The sequence below is a fragment of the Lissotriton vulgaris genome, chromosome 12 (genome assembly GCF_964263255.1).
Source record: "Lissotriton vulgaris chromosome 12, aLisVul1.2, whole genome shotgun sequence".
NCBI lineage: Eukaryota > Metazoa > Chordata > Amphibia > Caudata > Salamandridae > Lissotriton > Lissotriton vulgaris.
In genome coordinates, this window is record NC_141700.1 from 590,658,652 (window position 1) to 590,682,267 (window position 23,616).

Consider the following 23,616-nt stretch of genomic DNA (forward strand, 5'->3'; position numbering starts at 1 on the left):
GTTCATTATGTGATCAATTACAGCAACCTCAACAAGGGCTGTTCAAGCTGCACAACAGCTTCTGTCAATGTCAGCAGTTAGTTCAATCACAATTAATGAAATTATGGGTAATGTTCCCCTCAGATGGAAGGAGATTCTGTTCTGGATTGCTCAAAACACATATCAGCTTGAAGCAGTGTTATATGGGACCCCAAGATAAACACAGACGTATCACAATGTTCCCCCATAGACAAATGTGGCACATGGGGCACAATGTTTGCTGCAGTCTATTACATCACGCATGGTCCATCCTCCATAGCTGTTTTGCCTTATGTGCTCAATTAGATTCAAAATAAATATGAGGTGGACCCTGCCATGGATTTTGGGATGAAATTGATAGATAACTATGCCACAGTAGTCTCAATAATGTTATGTTATATTGAAGGGGGTCTTTTGGCAAGATATTGGTAAGGCAATTTCTGAGATTTTGGGGAAAAAAATTGATGTAATTCTGGCCTTGGTCATCTTTGGGGTTTTGCCTAGCGGAGAGGCTCCAACGAAATTAACAAAACAACATGCCCAATTGCTACTTGTTTTAAAGTTACTGGCAAGATTGGAAATCTGTTTAAAATGGGTCTCATCTGAACCCCCAGTCATATTGGGTTGGGTCAAATTGGTTAGTAGAGGTAATGACTTAGATCGATCTGGCTCCTCCAAAAGAGAGCAGCTACTTGGGTGGATTGGGAGGTGTCGGCACTATATTTTGATTAGGCTTGGAGATCTGTACCTTTTATGGTCCAATGATTAAGAAATAGGTTAAATCACAGCAGCTAGGAGGTGGTACACCCGATTGTTAAAACTCATATGCTTGCCAGGACTTTAAGAGGTTTGGTTCACATACGAGAGCTAGGGTTGGAGGAGGGGTGCCCCTTGTTATGATAGATCATCGCCTCCTCTCTTTGCCGTGTGGGACTCCTCTAAAAGCTTACACCTCTAAATAAAGTTACTTATTTATGAATGAGGACCAACAAAAATATTCAAGGGGAAGCAAAAGCATTGGCGGTATGCATCGCCTCGCGCTGGTCACTTTGGCAGACCAAGAGCGAAACTACCTACAGTTATTGCTGAAACCTACATATCTATAGATCAAGATCATTTGGGGGCCAGACCTAACAAACCTCAGCTAAAGTCAATTATGAAAATAATACCAAGAGACAGGCACAAGTGTTGTCTAAAAATGCTGGGATAATAATAAAACTAAAGAAAAGGTTAATACACAGGAATCCTCTAAAAAGCGATACACTTTGCTCAACCGCGGGTCTCTAAAACAGCTTAATAGGTATCAGTATACAGATACAGGTCCTTCTCTTTCCTTTCAGAAATCAGTAGAAAAATGTTCAGAGAGAGCAAGACATTCAGAGCACAGGTCAGTGGAATAACAGAAACCAAAGAAGGACTCAACATAAAAAAGGAAGAAAAACTTCAACAAACGCCTCAATTCAAAAGAATAAAGTGGCTGGTATTGCACTTAAATATGCCACATGTATTGAGGACTCTGTTTCTAAACAAGGAGAGGGCTTTGCCTCTTCTAGATAGCATGGTAGAGATTACAATAGTTCACCAGAATCTTCAAGAGTTTCTGGTGGTGAGTATTTGTTCAGGTCAAAACACCGGATCAGAGAGTTAGTTCTCCAGGCAGAACGTGTAGTTTGCAACTACAAACTTGAGAGTGATATACCCAAACCATTTAAGTGCTCTTCTGGGAGAACCTAACATTTGGCCATGACGTTCTCTTGGCTCAAAAAGATTGCCACCAGAGTTTGTAAGACAAGTCCAACCAGGTTAAAATGTGATATTACAATCCTTCTCCGTCCTAGTTCCTGAAGCAGTTAAACATGCCAAGGAGTGGGCCCTTGTGCAAACCCTGACATTATGCCTCAACTATGAAGGCTAGGATGAAGATTAACCCTATCATATAATCCCTATAAAATCCAACCCGCAAGTGCAACCACAATACCCTATTAAACATAAAGCTAAATGCCTAGTTAGAGAAATTAGAACACAACCTGAATATCAATGCATAATTGAGGCGTGTATTTTACCAATGAACCATCCTTTTTTCCTGTAGCGAAACCAGACCATTTATACTGCTTAGTCTTGGACTACAGACAATAAAACAATTACACATGCACATTTTCAGTACAAAATATACACAGCCACAGCACCTATCAACAATATTGTGTGAAAAAAGTACAAAACAGCGTGTGACATATTTAAAGGCTTTTTTCTGACGAAACATAGCACCTGAATGCAGGTATTTAGCATGCTCAGGTCACAGAACAATTTTGTCGATTGCCTCAAGGGTATAGGAACAGCCCAGACTTGTTCTCTGCCCATCTAACAGGACTGTTACAGAATTTTGACGAAGTAGCATTGTCCTATGTTGCTGACATATATCTTAAGATGATGACTCAGAAACATGCCTGACCAGGAAGACTGCATTATTGTAGGATTTGTTGAAATATGCTACAAAGTTAATCTCCAGAAATCAAAAATTGTCTTTCTCAATGCACTGTTTTTTGGATACGAGCTATCAATTGAAGGCAAAAGCATAGCACTGCATTTCCTAGAGAATGTGCAGTCCTACAAACATCCGTCACATTCAAAAAGTTACAATGACTTTTGGGCTTTCTAAATTTTGGTAGAGCATATATACCAAATTATGCACAAAAAGGTAAACCATTTTATGAATTAATACAGACTGCAGTTCAGATGGCGTTGTCAAGGGAAAATCATTGGCACAGGGGAAACGCATAATTGCCGTAACTCCCATCCCAGCCTTTGAGGCTGTCACAAAGGCCAGCATCATGAATGCAAAAGCCTGGCATCCCAGATGGATACAGTAGACCACTTCACTAACAGCTATTAACGTAGACTAGAGGCCTGATTTAGATGTTGGCAGACAGGCTACTCTGTCATAACAGTGATGGATATCCCGTCTGCCAAAATATAATTCCCATAATAGCCTATGGGATTTATATTTTGGCAGGCGGTATATCAGTTACTGTTGTTAAAGACCATCCCCACCACCAAAATCCAAATCAGGCCATATGTCTTTGACTCTACATTACACACACAAACATACCTACAATATGAACAGGAATACCCTGTGCCCAGTAAAGTTATGACTCTAGGTCAGTATGACTTCATAATCTAAATTGATGGTTCCGTCCAGCCTGCAGTTGGAACAAAACATCAATACTCTGCTGCTATCGCAGTGTAAGGGGTAAAATGAAGGATGGAATCTTCCAGTCTCTCAAACTTTTATGCAGCCACTAGGTGATTGCACTGCACACCTGCCTGAAGTGAAAGCTCTATTTCTGGCACTAGAGAATATGAATCCTGAATTCCCCACACTTATAATATGTGATTTGTATTATTGTGCCCAGCCTAACAATGAGTAATTACACTATTGGAGCCAGAATGGATTCAGTGACTCTAAAGGTTATAATCTCAAGCACAAGATGCTTTGGGTAAAGGTGCCAAATCTTAAAGCAAATTTGACACAGGTTCATGTTACCCATACACTGAGCCACCAACGTGTAGGAATACATGCTGCAGGAAATTCACTAGCTGATGAAGTTGCAAAGGCAGCATTGCAAACTGCTGTTGTAGCTGAAATAACTCATTCCCACACACTTAGGTCAATGGAGATATCATGACAGCTGTTACAGATTTGCGCTGTTGTACAAATCATATCCAGCAAACTACTCCTACCTACTGAGTGCACAAAACATTCAGCTTTCTTGTCTTACCAGAGTGTGGGATAGAATCATTCCAAATTCAGATCACAGACCAGAATTAATCATGACAACTAATGAGGGGCTAGCTTCTACTGATGCTCGTGTTGTGGCGACAGTTTCAGTACTACAGCAACGCTATTGGTGGCCAGGTCTACACAAAAGCAGACTAAACAGTATGTCTTTAACTGTGGCATTTGCCAACAAATAAAGGTTTCCACCAGAGCACGCCCACTGTAGATGCCTCTCTTGATTTCAAACAATCCTCTGGCCTGTGTGTACTTAGACCACTGTGGGCCACTAAGTAGTAATGGCTAATTTAAAGGCATTTTTTTAGTGGTGGACTTATTTTCTAGATTCCTATGGTTATAGCCACAGCGATTGGCTGATTCTTGAACTGTATAAAAGATCTGTAAGTCTTCATCAGGAAATATGCAGTAGCAGCATTCCATTCAGACCAGGGCCCAGTGCTTGCCTTCTAGGATTTCCAGGATACCATGGGTACCTTGGGTGTGGCTGTGCACTATTCCTTGCCCTATCATCCTGAAGGAAATACAGTGGAAACGCCTTTTGATATCAATGAACGTTTGGTTGTCTTACAGAAACTGAAAGACTTCAAAGCGCTGACGAGCTTGGGAAACATTCTGCCACTGGAGAAGTGCAGGTGTAACCAGCAACTCCTAGCTGTATTCCACAGATTGGGGATATGGTCTGAAAAATATCTTGGATATGAGAGAATTCGGCCTTTCTTACAGAGCATCAGTGTTGGTCCTAGCAGTTGAATGTTTCTGAACAGTACTTTTACAGTCTTTTGCTGCTTGAAAAAACAAGGTGTTTTGTCAATTGATCTAATCAAACCATACCATGTGGCCACTCCTATATAGTAGGCCATGAGGGCTCCTCAGTAGTTACCTACCTCCTCCTATTAGCATACAGGAAATCCATTCACAAGCATTAACAAATACAGAGGTTTCTGTTCCCCAGCTTGGAAAATCTGACACTGAAGTTTGTCTACTTCTAATTATATCTACCAACACCATACCCACACTGTATGTGATTTCAAAATCTTCGACAACACATGCTAACAACAAAGTTTTGTATTATGACCCACCTTTGGAGTTATCTACTAGTTCAACACTACCCTGTAAGAACCCTGTTTTTACACAGACTGCCTCTGGCTACTTTGCCAACATTAATGCCTTTTCCTTTGATTCGTCAGACCAGTAATTGCATTGAATTTGTCCATTTAATATTTGGCCGAAAAAAACATATATTGTTACACCTTGAATTTACACTTGGATTTATATCTCGTTGCTTTTCATTTTCATCTGGAGTGTTTTTGTAACAGTATTCTTTTTGCTTCTGAATGGAAATGATCTCCCATATCCCATGTCTGTGCTTTCTGAGCTAAAGCATTATACAGTATTTGAAACTGAATATATGTACCAGTACATATAATAATGATGACATGTTTTGTTATCATCACCATGCACACCATTATTTACACAGAGCTAATACTTCACATGCAGTATTTAATGATACACAATTGGAATATTACCTTACACCACCTTTGAGTAGCTCCAAAACATAGTTATGGAAGTTTGTATATTTTTCTGGCAATCACCCGAAGACCCAGAGTCTTAATATTAGAAACTCCTGCTGCTGAGTTAAACTAAATTAATTTATTCTGCCTCCTTTATTTCTCAGTTGCCAATACAATATTGCTTTTAAAGCTTTTTGAGGAAACAAGTTATTGCCAAGTTCAAAGCAATTAGACTTTGTTAAGAGTGTGATTAATACCAAGACAAATGAATTTTCTGAACAAGACTGTACAACAAACATTCTGCCTGGGCTTCGCTAAGAATAATTACTTGAACACACCACACATTCCCGCATTTGCACATTTTGGAAATTGGAAAATATGCATTACATTTACAGAGGAGCTGCTCAACGGTATGCTTCAGATTGGTACATATCATTTTTTACATTCCAGTCCAGAGGAGTGGCTAGTGTGGCAATTAGATACAAATGGTTGTCATGCACTTTATTGAACAGCAAAAAGGGTTTTAGAAAAAACAGAGCCCACTCACATTATGTGCAGACACAACTGTCAGGAGTTGTCACAACATACAGTGTGTGAAAGTTATGCTTTCAATGACTATGAAACAAATGTAGAGATTCCCTTTTCATATGTTTTTGGTCAGGAGACTGCAGTCTCTAAGGGATCCCAATCAGAGAGAGGTGGTGAAACACTAAGTTGTATCTGGGGTTGTATAAGGATTGACAAATTTACAATTTCAACAAGATCAATCAATTTCAAACATTTGAATCATAAGTCAAGTAGAGCCAATGAGAATGTGAAGACAAAGGGATTTATCAAATATTTCTCCGAGATTTATTATCTATTTATACACATATTGTTGATTAAAAACCTCACATTTATTCATAAAAAAACATTTCATGATTTAAAAACAATATACAATCAAACAAAGAAAAAAATGTCAACGCGGCGTTTCGGTGATATAGATGGTCACCTTCTTCAGGACAATTTTTCAATTAAAACCACTCTGAATGAGCTGCTGGAAAGTCGCTTTAATCAATGGGCGGTTTCAAGCTCTGACAATTTTTACATCATTTCTTATTCTTATGATGGTTATTCTTGGTACAAGAAGTTTTTTTTTTCTTCTTCTATTACAGGCCCTCTAGGTGATTCAGGAATTTCATAGACTGGGTGAATGAGGAAATTGAAGTTTTTCATAGAAGTACAGACTGCGAGAATATATTTGGCCATTCTTTAGTTTGCAGAGAGGTCACACTTCATGGAGCTTGTAATGCTTCAAAAGGAAACTTTGCTTGTTATCTGAAGGGTTCCCCAGCTACTGTAATTTGTCTGGCATTCAGATTGCTTTCCAATAGAAGTTATTTGATGTTGAATGATAAAGGTTGCTGTGGGATGAGAGCGGGAGGACCGTACATGGTGACAGTTTTTATGGTGGTGACCTTTTGCACAAATGTGCTTTTTCCACTGGCTCGTACAGTCAGAGAAGTGATGGTTTGGCCTTCAATTGCTACTATTAATGTGAAATGTGATAGTCCGAGCAGGCTAAAAGCCTTATTGTTTCAGAAGGAAGTTTCTTTAGGATCTACAAGAGAGATGTTTGATCTGCAAGTTGCAAGGTCTTCTCCTGAACTGCAATTGCTACTACGCACTAACCTCCCACAACACTTCGAAAAACTTGTGCACTGTATATTTATTGCTTCAAATACTGTCTAAATAGTAATTTTTTTTAAAGCGATTGGGTCTGGGTTTATTTCTACTTTCCAGACTGTCTTTAGTTTGATTCCATCTTTTATAAACTCCCTGGTTTTGTAGCATCTTTCGAGACATAACACTTATTCTATTTCTGATTGTCTGGATTCTCCTTCTATTTTTGCTGCTCCACAATAGATGTTCCACCACACGTTCAAATGGGAATAGCACTACCTCATGTGGTCATATGTCATGATTGCATTATATAGTACTTTTGCACGCAATTACTTCAGGAACTAAATGACAACTGGTCCTTGTCCCTTCAACCTGTATGGTTACATTGCATACAGCCAGTGTTCCATTGTTTGCTGTGCACTTTCAAGTGTGCTTTGTATATATGCCTTGAAACATGCAACTAGTACAATCTATGGATGTAGAACTTCTGATAGACCCATTAAGATTACCTTTTCAGACATGTCGTATGTGATTGCCATTGCTCCAAAAGGCATATTATGAGGCTTCTTTGGATGCCTTGGCTCCTGGATTTTCGGATTCTGGCTCATCTTCTACGTTTGCACTACTGGCTGTCACACCTTCAACGGCTGCTGATTGGGTTGGACATGACCCTGCTTCTTCTTTGGAACTTGTGATTTGGGCACCAATGGACACATTGTCTGCAGAAGCTGGAAATAACTTTGTTTCTAATGAATCTTGGAACATTTAAAAAATTCTTGGAGTTACAAGAATTTTTAATTCAGCATCTTTTTTATTGCAAAATGGTAATTTCTTTTATGCAAGATTTTAATTGCATACTTTTAAATGGCTTTCACTTCAATAGGACTTTCTTTATGCTTTATCATATTATTAAAGTGATATATTTTTTAGGTTTCAATTATATATGTTTAATGTTTTATTTTGGGATATGCTTTTATATTTAGTTTGTTGCTTTTAAGTCCCCTTACAAACATGGAGTGGGTGTTGTGAGGTTACTAGGGCCCGTCTGCAAACTCTCTCATTTTAACATGTTCACGTTTAAAATTGACATCTATTTAGACAATTACTTTTACTACACTTTGCTTGCATACTTGCATGTGATAGTGTACTCAGAAAGTGTTTTGCCTACAGATACATTTTATTTTAGGCACATAATTGTACCATTGTACATTTTGTCCATGGACCAAGTACAGTACAAATACTATTGTCTGTTCGGAGACAACTCTGAAATGGTCGAATCAACAATGACAGCTTAATTGGAACTTAGGCTACTAATCATTGCAGTACACGTATTTTATACAAGAATCCAATTGCTTCAATAAATGTTTGAAATGGCAATTTGTGTATTTTTTTGTGTCTCCCTTTAGGCATTCCTGAGTTACCAATGAAAGGGTAAATCTGCTTTCAATATTTCTTTGGGGGAATCAGGGTCATGTTCTAAGGTTACAGACACTATCAGGTACCCTGTGAGGTTTAGAAGTCCCGATGGTGCACTGTGAATGAGCCAGAAAACAAGCCAAAGTATTCCGATTTTATGAGTGGACTCAGTCTGTATAGTTTTGATGCTTCTGCTGTTTAAACTCACAGTTGTAGTGAATTAGTATGAACCATACAAGAGAATGACCAGTATTACATTGTCTTAAGGATTTTTTGTACCCATTAGATAATATTTTAACAAAATTTTAAAAACATAGATGGATTTTGACCTTTAATATGGTTTGCAGATATTCACAGATCACATTTCTAGGACACGTGTCCTTGTTATTGTCTTCCATGGTGCGATAAATGATGGGGACAGCATTTAAGGTCATTTATCAGTTACTCTGATTGTTTTCAACACAATAAAAAATAGTTTAATGATCTGGTTGGAGCAGTATTCTCAGAGGATAGTACTCGGGCCAATTCCGAATGTTCCTGTGCTCCCATTCCCAGGATAATCAGTTGCAGGTACACCATACCTGGTTTTACAGGGTGTGTACCCCACCCAGCAAAACCATGGGCAGAGAGCGGCTGGAGCTTTAGGCACAACCATACCCCAGACCACCCCTGCCACCTCCAGCACCACGTGGAACCAGCCAATATTTCCCCAGAGAGGTCAGAGCCACCCATGACCCCAGACGTACTACTCACCGCTGCCCAATACTCTAAACCTCAGCAGGTCCCACACTGATATTTGCCATCTGCTCTTGGCAGGTGGTAAATACACGTTGATTTGTCCCCAAAATCAGGGAAACAAATCAAAAAAGACCCACATGATTATTCCCCATTTTGAGGAGCTACTCTCATACTGGCTGGATTTAGATGTGGAGTACCTCCTGGAATCATGGATTCCATCCCAATCACCCCGGTTCAGCCACAACTAAGTACATAAACAGGCCCAATTGGCGGTGAGCAAGGAAATGCCATGTGAATAGCGATGTAACCTGGGCCTCATTACAATCTCAATTTGGGGAATATTTCTATGATGTTTGCCAAGTAAAACCTTGAAGAATTTTTGCAGGCAAATATTGTATATTCTATATTTACATCCGTCATATGTTTGGAAAATATGTTGTGTTACCTCAATAACTATTATTCCTAGGTGTGCAAATCAGATTGGTGTGATACTGCCACACCGGTTCCATTCTGTATTCTTCAGAGTTATTTGTATATACCCAGTAAGGTACAACCATCAAGAATAATGCAGGCATTGTAATGAGTGACCTTGTGCCATGTCTTGCATATCTTTGTGTGTTGTGCTTATGTCCTTTGGGTCTTCATGTTCTTTGATGATATGGAATTTTGTGCCAGTGTATTCTTCATATAGTGTCAGCTAGGACAAGGTTGCATCGGGTTGCACTGGACGAAACACCTATGCTGCTAGTTGGGTTTGTTTAGGATTACGTTCTTAAAGTGTAACTGCAAATAAACTTTGATGGAACTATTCTAGATCATCATGGCTCAGCCTTGAAACAAGTAAATTAGTTACTTTAATTATCTATATATAATTTGCAAACACCCCGTGAAACAATAGTCTACTTAATCCGCATATATTTCACGGTTGTAAGAATAATTAAGGTGTACTCATCACAGGTTTAACTAGTGATGTGCTTGATCAATTTCTAGGAGGCTTTAAAATCGTTCCAAAAAGAAAGTGTTTCATTTTGATATTAAAAGCATCAGGAAAAGAAATGCAAGGCATAGGTGGGAGAATTTGATGAGACTGCACTAATTGGAAGAGCTGCAGCGACTGATTAGTTTTAATAGGATCTTACATATGACAGGGGTGGAGAACCGGGCCTTATGGGCCTGGCGGCGGAGGGCACGCCTTAAATCCCCGAGTTCACCTGCCTTGTCGAACAGAGACACAAGACACTCTGTTGGGCATAGAAAACCAGGTTTATTAGCTACAGCTAAGCACAGTTGTCCCAGAAGTACATACAGAGTGTAGATTCTAAGGAGACTGTCACTTTAATCCGTGGCGCACAATCTTTTATAGCAAACATATTTACGACATTTACTCCCAATACATACAAAGCAAGCCAATAGGAAAAGTTGGAAAACAAGCTATCAGGTATCCCAAATACGCCCCTCTCTCAAACCCCGTGTGTTACCCCTCCAAACAAATTAATCAGTGCTAGTACCGACAATCCAATTTGCAGGTGGCAGGACGTATTTGTTTGCCTCAAAGAATAGTTGTGTAACAAGAGAATACAAGGAGAGAATAGCGAAGGCCAGTCGGATAAGATAATGTAAGGAAAGAATAGGAGAAGCCAAATAGTCAGTCGAGACAGGGATCAATCAACCCAGACATGGATTAACGAACTCGGCCAGACCCTGACATCAGTTTCGTAAACAAGGGCAGGGAGTTACTCTTTAACCGAAAAGACACGTAGCAGCTGGGAAAAGCAAAAACACTCCGTCCGCCGTGCTGCCTGAGTGAGGGCAACACAAAATGGCGACGAGACACAAAATGGCGGCTAAATAGGGAACGAAGTCAGAAACCGAAGAACCTCAGTCCCTCCTTTTGCCATTACTCAGGCAAAACGCAAAGGACTCAAGTTAATCTGAGTCGATGTCAATGGTCATGAGGTCATCGAGCTGTTGCTGCAACATCATTTTAATGTTTTCTGTTTTCTGTGACACAGGCCTTGGGACACAAATGGTGGGACAAAGACCAGAGATGGCAGGGCCACACTGTATACAGAGACAACAAGAGAAAATGATGGCCAAAACCATTCCAAGGAAAGTTAGTATCTTCCATCCCCAAGTGGACAGTAGTCCCCAAAACCATCCCATCACAGACCAATCTCCTGTGTCCTGATGTATAGACTAGGAAATTATATGTAACTTAGAGATGGTTTGGTATACTGTAGGGGCATTATCAGGAATGTAAATGCAGCAACTAGACCCGATCAATTTACAGACTCCTCCACGATCTGCAAGGAATGTCTAGAACCATCCGGTTCTGCAAAGTCATAAGGCGATCCCCCTGAAGCTCAGCTGTCAAATTACTCAAGGCTCCAGAAGTTACATTTATGGTAGCCTCAACAACACGAACTAGCTGTCTGATGTCTCTGCTGGGCCCCAGAAGGGAAGCAACCCTTTGATAAAGTCACCTCATTCTTGTCCTGCTGTGTCCTTAGAATCAATAACCCCTCTGCCATATCTCTTTCTATGATGACCTGAAGGAGCAGTATATGTCCGAGGGAGAAGGAAAGCCACATAGCAAGTGCCTGAAAACAGGTAGGAAGCCACGTATAGGCTCTATCATGACAGACAAAATATGTGCCTTGTGATGGCACTAACGGTGAAGAAATCTGAGGTGAATAGATATACGTATGGGAACAAACACTCTTCTCCTGTGGATTTTTAACATTTTGGCCATTAATCTGCAAACAGAAATTACCTCGATGAGGTACTGTTCAAATTGGCGGGGATCTCCTTCGTCTAGCCTTATCTGTAAGGCTAGTGACATAACGAGTCATGATCCAGCCATCATATGCTCGTTTCTCATCAATGGGAATCTTGCTAATCTCAGCAATTCTAGCCATGGCCACTATTCCCTTTATCAAAGAACTGTGACTAAAATCTGCTCCACCACCATATGGACTACCAGGAGGATATCGAAGTTAGTTCTGATAAACATTAGAAAACATGGCTAAATAAGCCCAAGCGGAGCCTTCGTAGGAAAATGGAAGGACTAAATATGGCATCCCTCTCTCTGTGTTATGGGGCATGAGCCCACAGAAGCAACAGTCAGTAGTATTGACTATCAGTTGATGTTGATGCAATAACTGAATAAATGAAGTATTGAAGTATTCCGTTCTCCTAATTTGTTCATGTTCTGAGAGTGTATGAAACCGATGTGGGGAGGCAGTGGTAGGAAAAGACAAAGAAACAAAAGTTGGAACAGGTGCTTGCTGCAGTGTAAACAACCCAACTTACACAAGCCAATAAAATACGGATGTATGACATCGCAACGCATGCTTCTACATCGCCTGCTTTTACATCGCAAGTTTTACAACGCATGCCTTTACAACGCATAGTGTTGAGGAGTGCTGGATAGTGAATAGTTTAATTTACTATTCCAACTCCAGTCCCCGTGGATAGTAGGGAAGGTGTTGGATAGTAAATTAAATCTATTCCCTATCCTAGAGCGCCCCCAGCACAATGCGCTGTAATGGTTTGCATTGTAAACGTTGCGATGTAAAAGCACTGCGTGGTAAAAGTTGCGTTGTAAAGGATGTTTCCCATAAAATACATGAACATATTAAAATATATAAGGTTATGCCACATGGACTAACCAATAATCTTTTACATTTACTTTTCATTTGTTCGTTCTTATCACTGATTTCCACTTTAGTATCCATACTCTAAAGCGTTGCTCACGGCAATCTTCCTAGATCACTTAGCTGTGATTATTAGCCGTCCTATGACACTGCAAGTCCTGCAGACCTACTGTCACTACTCAGGTCACAGCTTAAGACTCCTACCGTGACCCTGCAACTTGATGGATTGTGAAAAAAAGAAATGTCTCTCAAAAAAGTGTAATCAGAAAAAGGAAAAAGAAAGTTCAATTGTCTTTCGTTGATCTGGATCTTAAATTGTACCGAGTCTTATAAAGATCGTTTGTTCTTGAAACAAAGTCTCTGGATTTACTGTGTTCAGTCGTAGATGTGATGGTACAGCTCCTTGCAACACGTCGTCGTCTTCTTTCTCAGAGTTCGTTCGATCCAGGCGTGCACTACTGAAAGGTACAAATTCCGGGACCCTTTCGCCTTCACTGTCACTTATACCCTTACGAACCCACTGATCAAAAGGCAAAGGCAAAGGTACCCTCTTACAGTGCACGCCATGGACCCAGTTCTTCTTCCCGATGACCTTTACTGCTGTACGTGTTGCTAACAAAACTTGCCGAGGCGGGCCCCAATGAGGTTCCAGATACTTTTTCCACTGGAAATTCTTCAGACAGACCCAGTCACCGGGTTGGATGGAGTGACCTGGATCCGCAGAGGCCTCCGGCAAAGCGTTTTGAACCTGTTGGTGAAGAACACGTAATTTAGTGGTGAGGTCATGCAAGTAGTCAATCAACATTGGGTATGGGATGTCAGAATACTTCTTAGGTCGAGGGACTCCCCAGATGTTGGCTGGGCGCCCAAAAACGCCCTCATATGGGCTGAGTCCTAAACAAGAATGTACAGTAGTTCTCGTGGATAAAAGTGGCAAAGGTAAAGCGTCAGGCCAAGCAAGACCAGTGCTGGCCTGAATCTTTGCCAATTTAAGCTGGAGAGTGCCATTATAGCACTCTACCAAACCTGCTGACTGAGGGTGGTTTGCCGCATGGAATTTCTGCCTAATACCAAGACCCGCACACACTTTCTGCATAATTTGGCCTACGAATTCACTTCCATTGTCACTCCAGACAATTCGCGGCAAACCAAACCTCGGGAAAAATTCCTTCAAAAGGACTTTGCCAGTAGACAAAGCAGTATTGTCCTTCAGGGGGTAGGCCTATATCCATATGGAAAAGGCACACACCACAACCAGAACATACTTTAGATTGTTACAACGGTCCATATGAATGTAATCGATTTGTATTACCTCAAAAGGGTACGTAGGGGTTAGCAAAATGACCTGCTGGAGTTGGGGTTCCCTTTTCTGGATTATGCATCAAACAAACGATGCAATGCTTCACCACATTCTCCGCACATTTAGGAATTCCTTCATGCGCCATAGTAACTACAGGTAGTACGTAGGCGTCTGGTAACAGCCAACGCTGATGTTCTGACAATTCCATCCAACACCCTGTCGCGTCCAACATTCCCGTACTTTCTTTCCACTTACTCAATTCTTTCTCAGTAGCCTCTTCTTGAATCGTTCTCACACTTTCTATTGTGTCCTCACACATTCCTCCCTCTCTGACCCATCTTGCAGGGCCTGCAACACACATGGGACTCGTAGCATCTCTCGCTGTTTCTTTCACTACCTCGTCTGCAAAAGCATTCCAGCGACCCACATCATCAGTGATTCTCTTATGTGCACTACACTTTATTATCGCTATTTGTGTAGGCAAAGCAAGTGATTCAAGAAGGTCAGTCACCAACTGACCATGCTGTATCTTAGTCCCATGGGAAGTAAAGAATCCTCTTTCCTTCCACAAATAACCAAAGCTATGAGCCACGCCAAAGGCATATTGACTATCAGTCTAAAAATTCACTCTCTTTCCCTTAGCCAACACACACGCTCTCGTCAGGGCAATTAATTCAGCTGCTTGGGCTGAATTCTGTGCAATGTGTGCTGTCTCCACTACCGTATATAAGGTGGTAACAGCATAAGCTGCAGTCGTCTCGCCATTTGGAAGCTTGAAACAAGACCCATCCACCCATAGGATCCCATCCGGATCCACAAGTGGTGTGTCTTTTAAGTCTATTCTGCCTTTCGTTTCCTCCTCTGTTCGGAGAAAACAATCATGCTGTTCTTGAGTGTCTTTCTCGTCCAGAATGGGTAACAATGTTGCTGGATTCAAAGTATTACACCGCTTGATGTGTATATGGCTAGCCAAGAGCGTCAGCTCATATCCAGACAAGCGAGCACTCGTGAGGTGTTGTGTTTTCGTTCTTTTCAAAAGAGTATTCACTGCATGTGGTACCATAACAACAAGAGTGTTATCTAGTACCAATCCAGCAGATTGGCGAATGGAGATCGCTGCTGCTGCTGTACCTCTGAGACAACTAGGCAATGCCTTGGCTACTGGATCCAACATAGCTGAAAAATAGGCACCTGGCCGTTGTTTGTCTCCAAATTGTTGTGTTAAAACTGACAACGCGCAACCTTCCCTTTCGTGAACATGAAGTGTGAAAGGCTTACTGTAATCTGGAGTACCTAACACAGGAGCAGAACACAAGGCAGTAGGTAAGTCAGAAAAACTCTTCTGACATTCATCAGTCCAAGGAAGAGGTTGGGGTGTATCTTTCAAAGTAAGTGCCAGCAAAGGTTTAGCCAACAAAGAAAAATGTGGAATCCACTGTCTACAATAAGAGGTAATGCCCAGGAAGGCATGCACCTCTCTTTGTGTGGATGGCACAGACATTTGCTCGATTGCTTGAATTCGTTCTGGGGTCAATCGTCTTCCCTCCTTCGACAAGAGATGACCTAAATAGGTAACCTCTTGGCGGCAATATTGCAACTTAGAGGGTGACACCTTGTGAGTGGAGTGGTGTGGCTCACTGGTTAGAGGCGGCAGACCCGAAAGCAGAGAACGGCCCGGGACCAGGGTTCAATTCCCGACGCAGCAGGGTCCTGGACCAGGGTCAGCGGACTCGATAATTCTCGCCTTGGTGCCGACTCTAACCAGGGATCACACTCGGCAACTCTGGGCATAGCGTGCCCCTTCTCTACAACGGCCCCCCACATTCACCGGGGATGCCTGGTTTCACCTTGGAGATACCCAGTAGGGACCATCTCACAGGGATAGCCAGGACGGGTTCCCCAGCGGTCTACAGCGCCACGACGCCTCAGGGCAGCAGTGCGCTTTACAAGACACATACATTACATTACATTGATGCAGGTCAGACAAATGACGCAACAATAAAACAGTCACATCCTTACAAACATCCTCTAAATCAGCAGCAACTAACAAATCGTCCACATACTGAATCAGGGTGTCACCTGGGGGCAAAATGAAAGCATCAAGCTGAGATTTCAAAGCCTGACTGTAAACGGAGGGACTCTCACAATAGCCTAGAGAAGCCAAAAATGTCCCTACTTTCCTCAGCAATAGGAATACTGAAGAAAGCATTTTTGAGATCAATAACCGAGAACCATGCCCCCGAAGCGGGTATCATAGTAAGCAAGGCAGTGATATCTGGTACAACAGGAAACTGGGGGACAACAATCTTGTTGACCTCCCGAAGATCAATCACAAAGCGATATACAGGAGGCTGAGAAGGATCAGTGCGTTTAAGGACAGGTAGAACAGGACTGTTACAAACATTACTTCTCGTCTCTTCAACCACACCCTTCTGAACCAGATCATAGATAATAGCCAACAAAGCTCGTTCACCATCATTGGAAATCTTATACTGAGGAATGCGTGGTAATTTAACATTAGGCTTAATAGTAACCACGTAAGGCGGAATCTGGAGCAGACCAACATCATTCGGACCTTCAGCCCAAAGCGTAGCAGGAAGAGAACGCAATTCAGGTGGAAGTTTCTCTTTCGATAAATACATAGAAGAAACCAATTTCTCACCTAAAGTAAGATGCACACCAGAGGGGGAACAATACAATGTTGCATGAAGACGTTTCAACAAGTCCAAACCAAACAAATTCTCTCTGCAACCAGTCGTTAAAATAAGCGGAGCTTCCAAATTATAAGGACCAATCGAAAGAGGCAAAGGACAAGAAACCGGGTTAGTAACTGGGGCGCCAGAAAATCCTACAGAAACATTAGTTAAGCCAGACAAAGGTGCCCAGGGAGTTTGGAGTGAATGATAGAACTTCTCATTGCACGAGTATCCAAATGAAATGGCTCTGCAACACCCAATGCAACAACTTCAACATACGGCCCATTCTGATCCACTGGAACTGATACGACTCCCTTACTTTGTCCATGGCTGTCCTAACTAAAATGAAAATCCTGAACCTCACCCTCAACACAATAATCGTCATTATAATATTGCGCAGACTGAGTATTCTGCTGATCAAAATAATTCAAAGAATTCTGAGGGGGAAAGGAACGTTGTCCTTGAGGCAACGCACCTCGCCCTCTACCTCTAGGTGCCGAGTGAAAACCACCACGGCCTCGCGGCCCTAAAAATCCACCATTACGCTGCAATAAAACCGAACAGCTATTCTTAAAAGGACCTTCCTCTTTACAATAGGCACATTGATTAGGACCTAGCAAAGGTCACGGAACAAAAGGTTCAGGTTTTTGTAACAACCTCTGAGGCTGGGGAGGCTGTTGAAACTGACGCTGGGCAGAACGAGGGGGATAAGCCTGTTGCAAAAGAACCTTCGTTTTTAATTCCTTAGTCTTCTTCTCAATCTTATCTTTCTCTTCCTTATCCCTATTCTCGTAATACTGAGCAGTTGCCAATATCTGTGCAGAAGAAGAAACAGCCCACAAACTTTCTGAGTGTTTCAGCTTATGCGATAATTCTGGAAGTAAATTAAATACAAATGTATCCACAAACAATCGCTGTCCACCTTCAGTACTCATATCCTGACCACTGTGGTCGATGAACGTCTCCTCAAAACGAGTAAAGAAATCGGAAACACTCTCATCTTTCTTCTGCTTACACGCAGCCAACTTATCCCAGTTAACACGTAAGGCGGGCATCATCGTCTTCATTAAAGCGATGATTCTACCAGGCAATTGTGCAATCAAATCATCTGGCTTAGCACCGCCCACTTGTGCTGCATCTGCTGCACTTATAGCGGCCCAATTACCACCTAAAGCTTGGTCATGGTCTGCCCTACTAATCCGAGCCCACAACGCTTGTGGAACTACATTTCCTATCAGCATATCAATATCGGCCAGATTCATAATACACGCATCAACAGTCTGAGACAGCTCTTTATAATACCCAGCAGGATTTTTACGAGGGTCCGGTAGAGACTGTGTGAGCGCCAAAACTTCAGATCGTTTCCAGGGGACATGTACCCATATACGCTGGAAATGAGCAGGGATAGCCTGAAGAGCACCTGCTTGCGAAACCGCTTCTCTCCAAACTGGAGCAACTTCCCTCATAGGATAATGTTTCATTTTCTGTCTAACTGCAGGATCAGGTTCAAGAAGAGTCTGAGAAGAAAATAAAGACCAGAAAGTGACAAGTGTCCTTACAGCGTCCTCAACGTCGGAACCCACAACAAGTCCTTTATCAAACTTATCCTGTATATCTAACAGACCTTGAGGAGTTAAATCAAACTCCACACTCTCCCATCCTTTGACAAGAGTGTCACACATGACATTAAAAACATATCTCTGCGTGGGCGCATTCCACTGGAGAAAGGTACTCAGAATATCAGGTACACTATACTGTGGACCACTCATGATACATTTGTGAGCAAGAGAGTCCAATGCAACTCGTTCGTCAGAATCTGGGATTGGATTACGAGATTGTCTACGAGAAAAAGCAGGAGTCTGATTAAAAGGCCCAAAGAGGGGGGAGAAAAGACCAGAAACAGTATCAACCAACCGATTGCGAGTTGGGGAAGAAGCAGACAGTAAAACTGGAGACGCGGTATTAAGCAAAGGAAGAGAAGAACTAGTCGTCACAAGAGGGACTGAAAGTGAAGGAGACTGAGGTACAGAAGTTAGTGGCAAAGGAGGTGCAGGTGGCAATGGAGAATGGGGCAATTGTGGAAGAGCCGGACCAACTGGCTGAACAACAGGTTGCTGGACAGGCGGCAACAATAAGGGTGCATTAGCTCCTGGTACATGAGGCGGAGGCAATCTCAACAGATGGGACATTAAGGGATCTTCATTAAGATCCTTATTCTGTGGAGAAGTAGGTAACACAGGGTAGCATCTATCTATTGCCATACAATGTTGTCTGTTTTAGACTTCAATCGCTCGATCAGTCTCAATGTCCTTAAACTGCTGGGCAGCCTGTATGATCGTCATATCCTTTGCTTTTCTATCTCTTTTAGCCTGCTTAATTTCTCTCTGTTTGGCTTCTTTACGCCAAAGGCAGAAAGAGTCAAACATTGCCGGCCGGGCTTTTCTCTTGAACAAAATTGCTTCCAAATTGTCTAATATATCAGGCTCAAAGCTACCATTTTGTGGCCACCGTTAAACACCATCTTTCTTCGTGTATCGGATCCATGCCTCATTAAAGGCAATTGGGCCAACACCATGTTTAGAATGGAGCTCGTAAGTGGGAGTTCCAACCGGAGGAATCGGACAAGAGTCCTCGAGCCGGGAATCCCTATTACAAGCAAAACAACAAAACTTCCTAAATTTGCTAAGACCAGGCATCTTAAATTCACTGTTCCGTTTACCAACTTCAAGGGGTTAAAACAAATAAGACAGCACAAGCGTACTCACCCCTTGGCTTTGGCTATTGCAATGGTCGAATAACAAAACTCAAAAACAAAACAAAGAAGTGGGCGCTACCCACGAATACTTAACTAAGTGGTCTCTCACGCCAACAGAGGTCTGTCTAACGTCTCGCGATACCAGTCATCACCAGAGGGTCCAAGGTAGGGTGGCAGTCAGGGCAGCAGTTGTCAGCAGCCATTGGAAAGGAGTAGCCATGCTGAAAAAGACCTTCGGTCCACTTCGACATACAGGGGTCGCTTGACGTGATTCGCGAATCCTCCAGAATTTTCTTGCTAGGCTTCTCACGACCCTCGGGCTGAACCGCTACCTCTGAAGCCGCCCCACGTTGGGCGCCAGTTGGAGAACCGGGCCTTATGGGCCTGGCGGCGCAGGGCACGCCTTAAATCCCCGAGTTCACCTGCCTTGTCGAACAGAGACACAAGACACTCTGTTGGGCGTAGAAAACCAGGTTTATTAGCTGCAGCTAAGCACAGTTGTCCCAGAAGTACATACAGAGTGTAGATTCTAAGGAGACTGCCACTTTAGTCCGTGGCGCACAATCTTTTATAGTAAACATATTTACGACATTTACTCCCAATACATACAAAGCAAGCCAATAGGAAAAGTTGGAAAACAAGCTATCAGGTATCCCGAATACGCCCCTCTTTCAAACCCCGTGTGTTACCCCTCCCAACAAATTAATCAGTGCTAGTACCGACAATCCAATTTGCAGGTGGCAGGACGTATTTGTTTGCCTTAAAGGATAGTTTTGTAACAAGAGAATACAAGGAGAGAATAGCGAAGGCCAGTCGGATAAGATAATGTAAGGAAAGAATAGGAGAAGCCAAATAGTCAGTCGAGACAGGGATCAATCAACCCAGACATGGATTAACAAACTTGCCCAGACCCTGACATCGGTTTCGTAAACAAGGGCAGGGAGTTACTCTTTAACCGAAAAGACACGTAACAGCTGGGAAAAGCAAAAACACTTCGTCCGCCGTGCTGCCTAAGTGAGGGCAACACTAAATGGCGACGAGACACAAAATGGCGGCTAAATACGGGACGAAGTCAGAAACCGAAGAACCTCAGGGGGCATGGATTTCTGAGGACTGACAACATGTTTATGAAGGCCGTTTAAATGATGGGAATGCAAATTTGGATGAGTTTTGATTACTTTTTATAATGTTGGTTAAATACTGTGGGGCAGATTTACAAGCCCCTTGCGCCACTTTTGCGTCACTTTTAACATGGGAAAAGTGGCGCAAGGGGCTTGTAAATCTGCCCCTATACCTTTTGTATAATGGAGTAATCCAAACAAAGATGACAACTACTACTTATTTGTACTATTGTTTAGTCCCACAATCTACAGATCTAAGGACAATGTTTTAAATCACAGAATTCAATTAATTTGGGTAATACTTTTTGCTCAGTTTATGTGCTTGCATTTTTCACAGACCTGTGTTCCAGAAGCATCCAATCAAATCAATGCTGTACAGGCTCCAAAGGGCTGGCCATCTAAGGGAGAAATCACTTTTAAAGATTATCACATGAAATATCGAGAAAACACACCAGTTGTCCTAAAAGGGCTAAACTTGACTATTTATCCTCAGGAATCAATTGGGATTGTTGGGCGGACTGGCTCTGGTGAGTTATTTCTCTCTAATTTCATTACATAACTGTATCTTACGTTTTATGTGTAGCTCTATGTCTTGCATTTTATTGTGTCTGCCATTATGTAATTAAAACATGTAGAACAAAGAGTTCTCTTACATTTCTCACTAGATGAAGAACATACAAACAACACCATTTTCTTTTACTTTCTCTGGTTGTCTACAACCACAATGTCCAAAAGATCAAACCATTACTCATTCCAACCTCCATTGAAACTTCACTACTCAGGTACATTTAAATCAGAAATACAAATAAAGCCATTCTTCCTTTTAATCTAAGCGTTTGTAGCGACAGACATATATTAGCAAAAATAAAAAAACACCATTAAGGGCAAAAGGGAAATATTGCCCAATTCTTAACCACACATGAAATAAACCTTAACAGAACACATAATATTGTAGCACATTGATTTGACCTTTCATTCCTCTCTTCATTGCCTCCCTCATTTCACATACAAAACCTATATCATATTGTCATTACTCAAAGTGTTTGTCAACTGATATTCCTATATGTGTGCTTTTATATTGAAAGCAACATCAAGCCTAGTCACCAAGCTTACTTATGAATCAGGCCTTATCCTCTGCCTACCAAATAGCTTTCAAACCTGCTAATCCATTAAACCTCAAAGTCAATATATGCAGACATATCAATCAATCAGGCAAGACATGTATAGAATGGCTGATCAACCATGAGAGCTCCACTGGCTGCCCGTGGAACACCGAGTCAAATTTAAGGCTCTTACCACTATCTTTAAGATCGTTAAACAAGGAAATCCCCCTCTGTTGCGGAATCTGGCCCGACCATATGTCCCAGGTCGTGCACTCCGTTCCTCCAATCAACTCCTTCTGACCGTCCCTAGGACTAGGCTTTGCCGAACTGGAGGCCGCTCCTTTAGCGTCCTTGGTCCCAAGCTATGGAACGATCTCCCCCTCAGCATTCGCTCCTTAGATTGCCTCTCAGCCTTCCGTAAAGCTATCAAGACCTACCTCTTCCCTGCTCCTTAAGCCCCCCTCCTTAAGCCCCCCTCCCCCCTCTCCCCCTTCCTTTTCTGTTTTACTGGTGCGTGCTCGTCTCATAGCGCCGGGACGCCCCATTGCTGGGGTAGCTGCTGCGCTTCACCAAACCTAGAAATAGAAAATAGAAATAGAGTATTAAGGGTCTGAGAACCCTGCTGCAAGGGAGAGTTTAGCTGAACAGCCAGATCATGAGTTCTTTTCTGAATTCCCACCGACAGGATGAGGTACGGAGGTTAAGGGGGCGGTCATTCTAGGACTTAGCAGCAAGATAGGGGAAGGAGAGTCCTCCATTCTTGCTTTAGCAGATGTGGGGGGTGTGAGCAAGGGAGATGGAGGGGGAGTACAGGTGTCTGGTGGGTTGGTGGAAGGTCAGACAGTGGTTGGTGTATGCTGGTGCCTTGGTTGTGCAGAGCTTAATAGGTGTGGATCAGAATCTTGAATTGACATCTCTTCTGAATGGGGAGCCAGTGGAGTATCTTGAGGTGGGAGGTGATATGGGTCCACTTTGGGAGGTCGAGAGTCAGTCTGGTTGCTCAATTCTGTTTGGTCTGCAGTCTTTCATGAGGTGCAAGGTGATATCTATGTAGAGTGCTTTGCCGTAGTCCAGCTGGCTCGTTACTAGGGCTTGAGTGACGGTTCGTCTCGTGTGGACACGGAGCCATTCAAAAATCTTGCAGAGCATGCAAAGAGTTTGGAAGCAGGCAGCGGCGACTGCGTTGATCTGGCTTCTCATGGAAAGCTTGCTGTTCAGGATGATGCCAAGGTTGCAAGCATGGTCTGTCGGAATGGGTGAGGGTCCTAGGTCATAAGGACACCTGACATCGCTCCACGGGGAGGTGTTTATCCAAAAGATAAGCACTTCTGACTTGTCTGTTTTGAGTTTTAGGAATTTGTCTTTCATCCAATCGGCAATGCTCGTCATGCACCTGCGGAAGTTGTCCATCATGATGCAGGGGTCCTTAGATAACAAGATGATGAACTGGGTTTCGTCAGCATGGGATATGACATTTAGTCAATGGGCTCTGATGATGTAGGCCAAGGGGGTCATGTAGGTGTTGAACAGTGTAGGGCGGAGGAACCTACCTTTAGGTACAAAGCAGATGATGTTCTTAGGTTCCAAAACGAAGGTTGGTAGGTGCATTCTCTGGGTTCTTCCAGGGAAGAAGGAGGCGATCCATTTGAGGACATGTCCATGGATTGCAATGTAGTTAAGCCTCCTGATGAGGGTGTGGTTGGACATGGTGTTGAAAACTACTGAGCGGTCAAGGAGGATCTGGGCCTCCATTTCTCCCCTGTCAAGGAGGATTCTGATGTCATCAGAGGCAGCAATCAGGGCAGTTTCCATGCCATGGTTGGTATTCAATCCAGATCAGGAGGTGT

General features: G+C 42.5%; 1 protein-coding gene across 1 annotated transcript in view; it reads left to right on the forward strand.

The window, feature by feature from the left end:
- The window catches only part of LOC147677796 (ATP-binding cassette sub-family C member 12-like), a 1,047,046-nt gene that overhangs the window by 868,698 nt on the left and 154,732 nt on the right, over positions 1 to 23,616 (forward strand). The window contains exon 26 of the mRNA XM_086945450.1: positions 21,004 to 21,193. Coding sequence (XP_086801576.1) covers positions 21,004 to 21,193 — 190 coding nt within the window. The remainder of the gene's footprint in view (positions 1 to 21,003; positions 21,194 to 23,616) is intronic.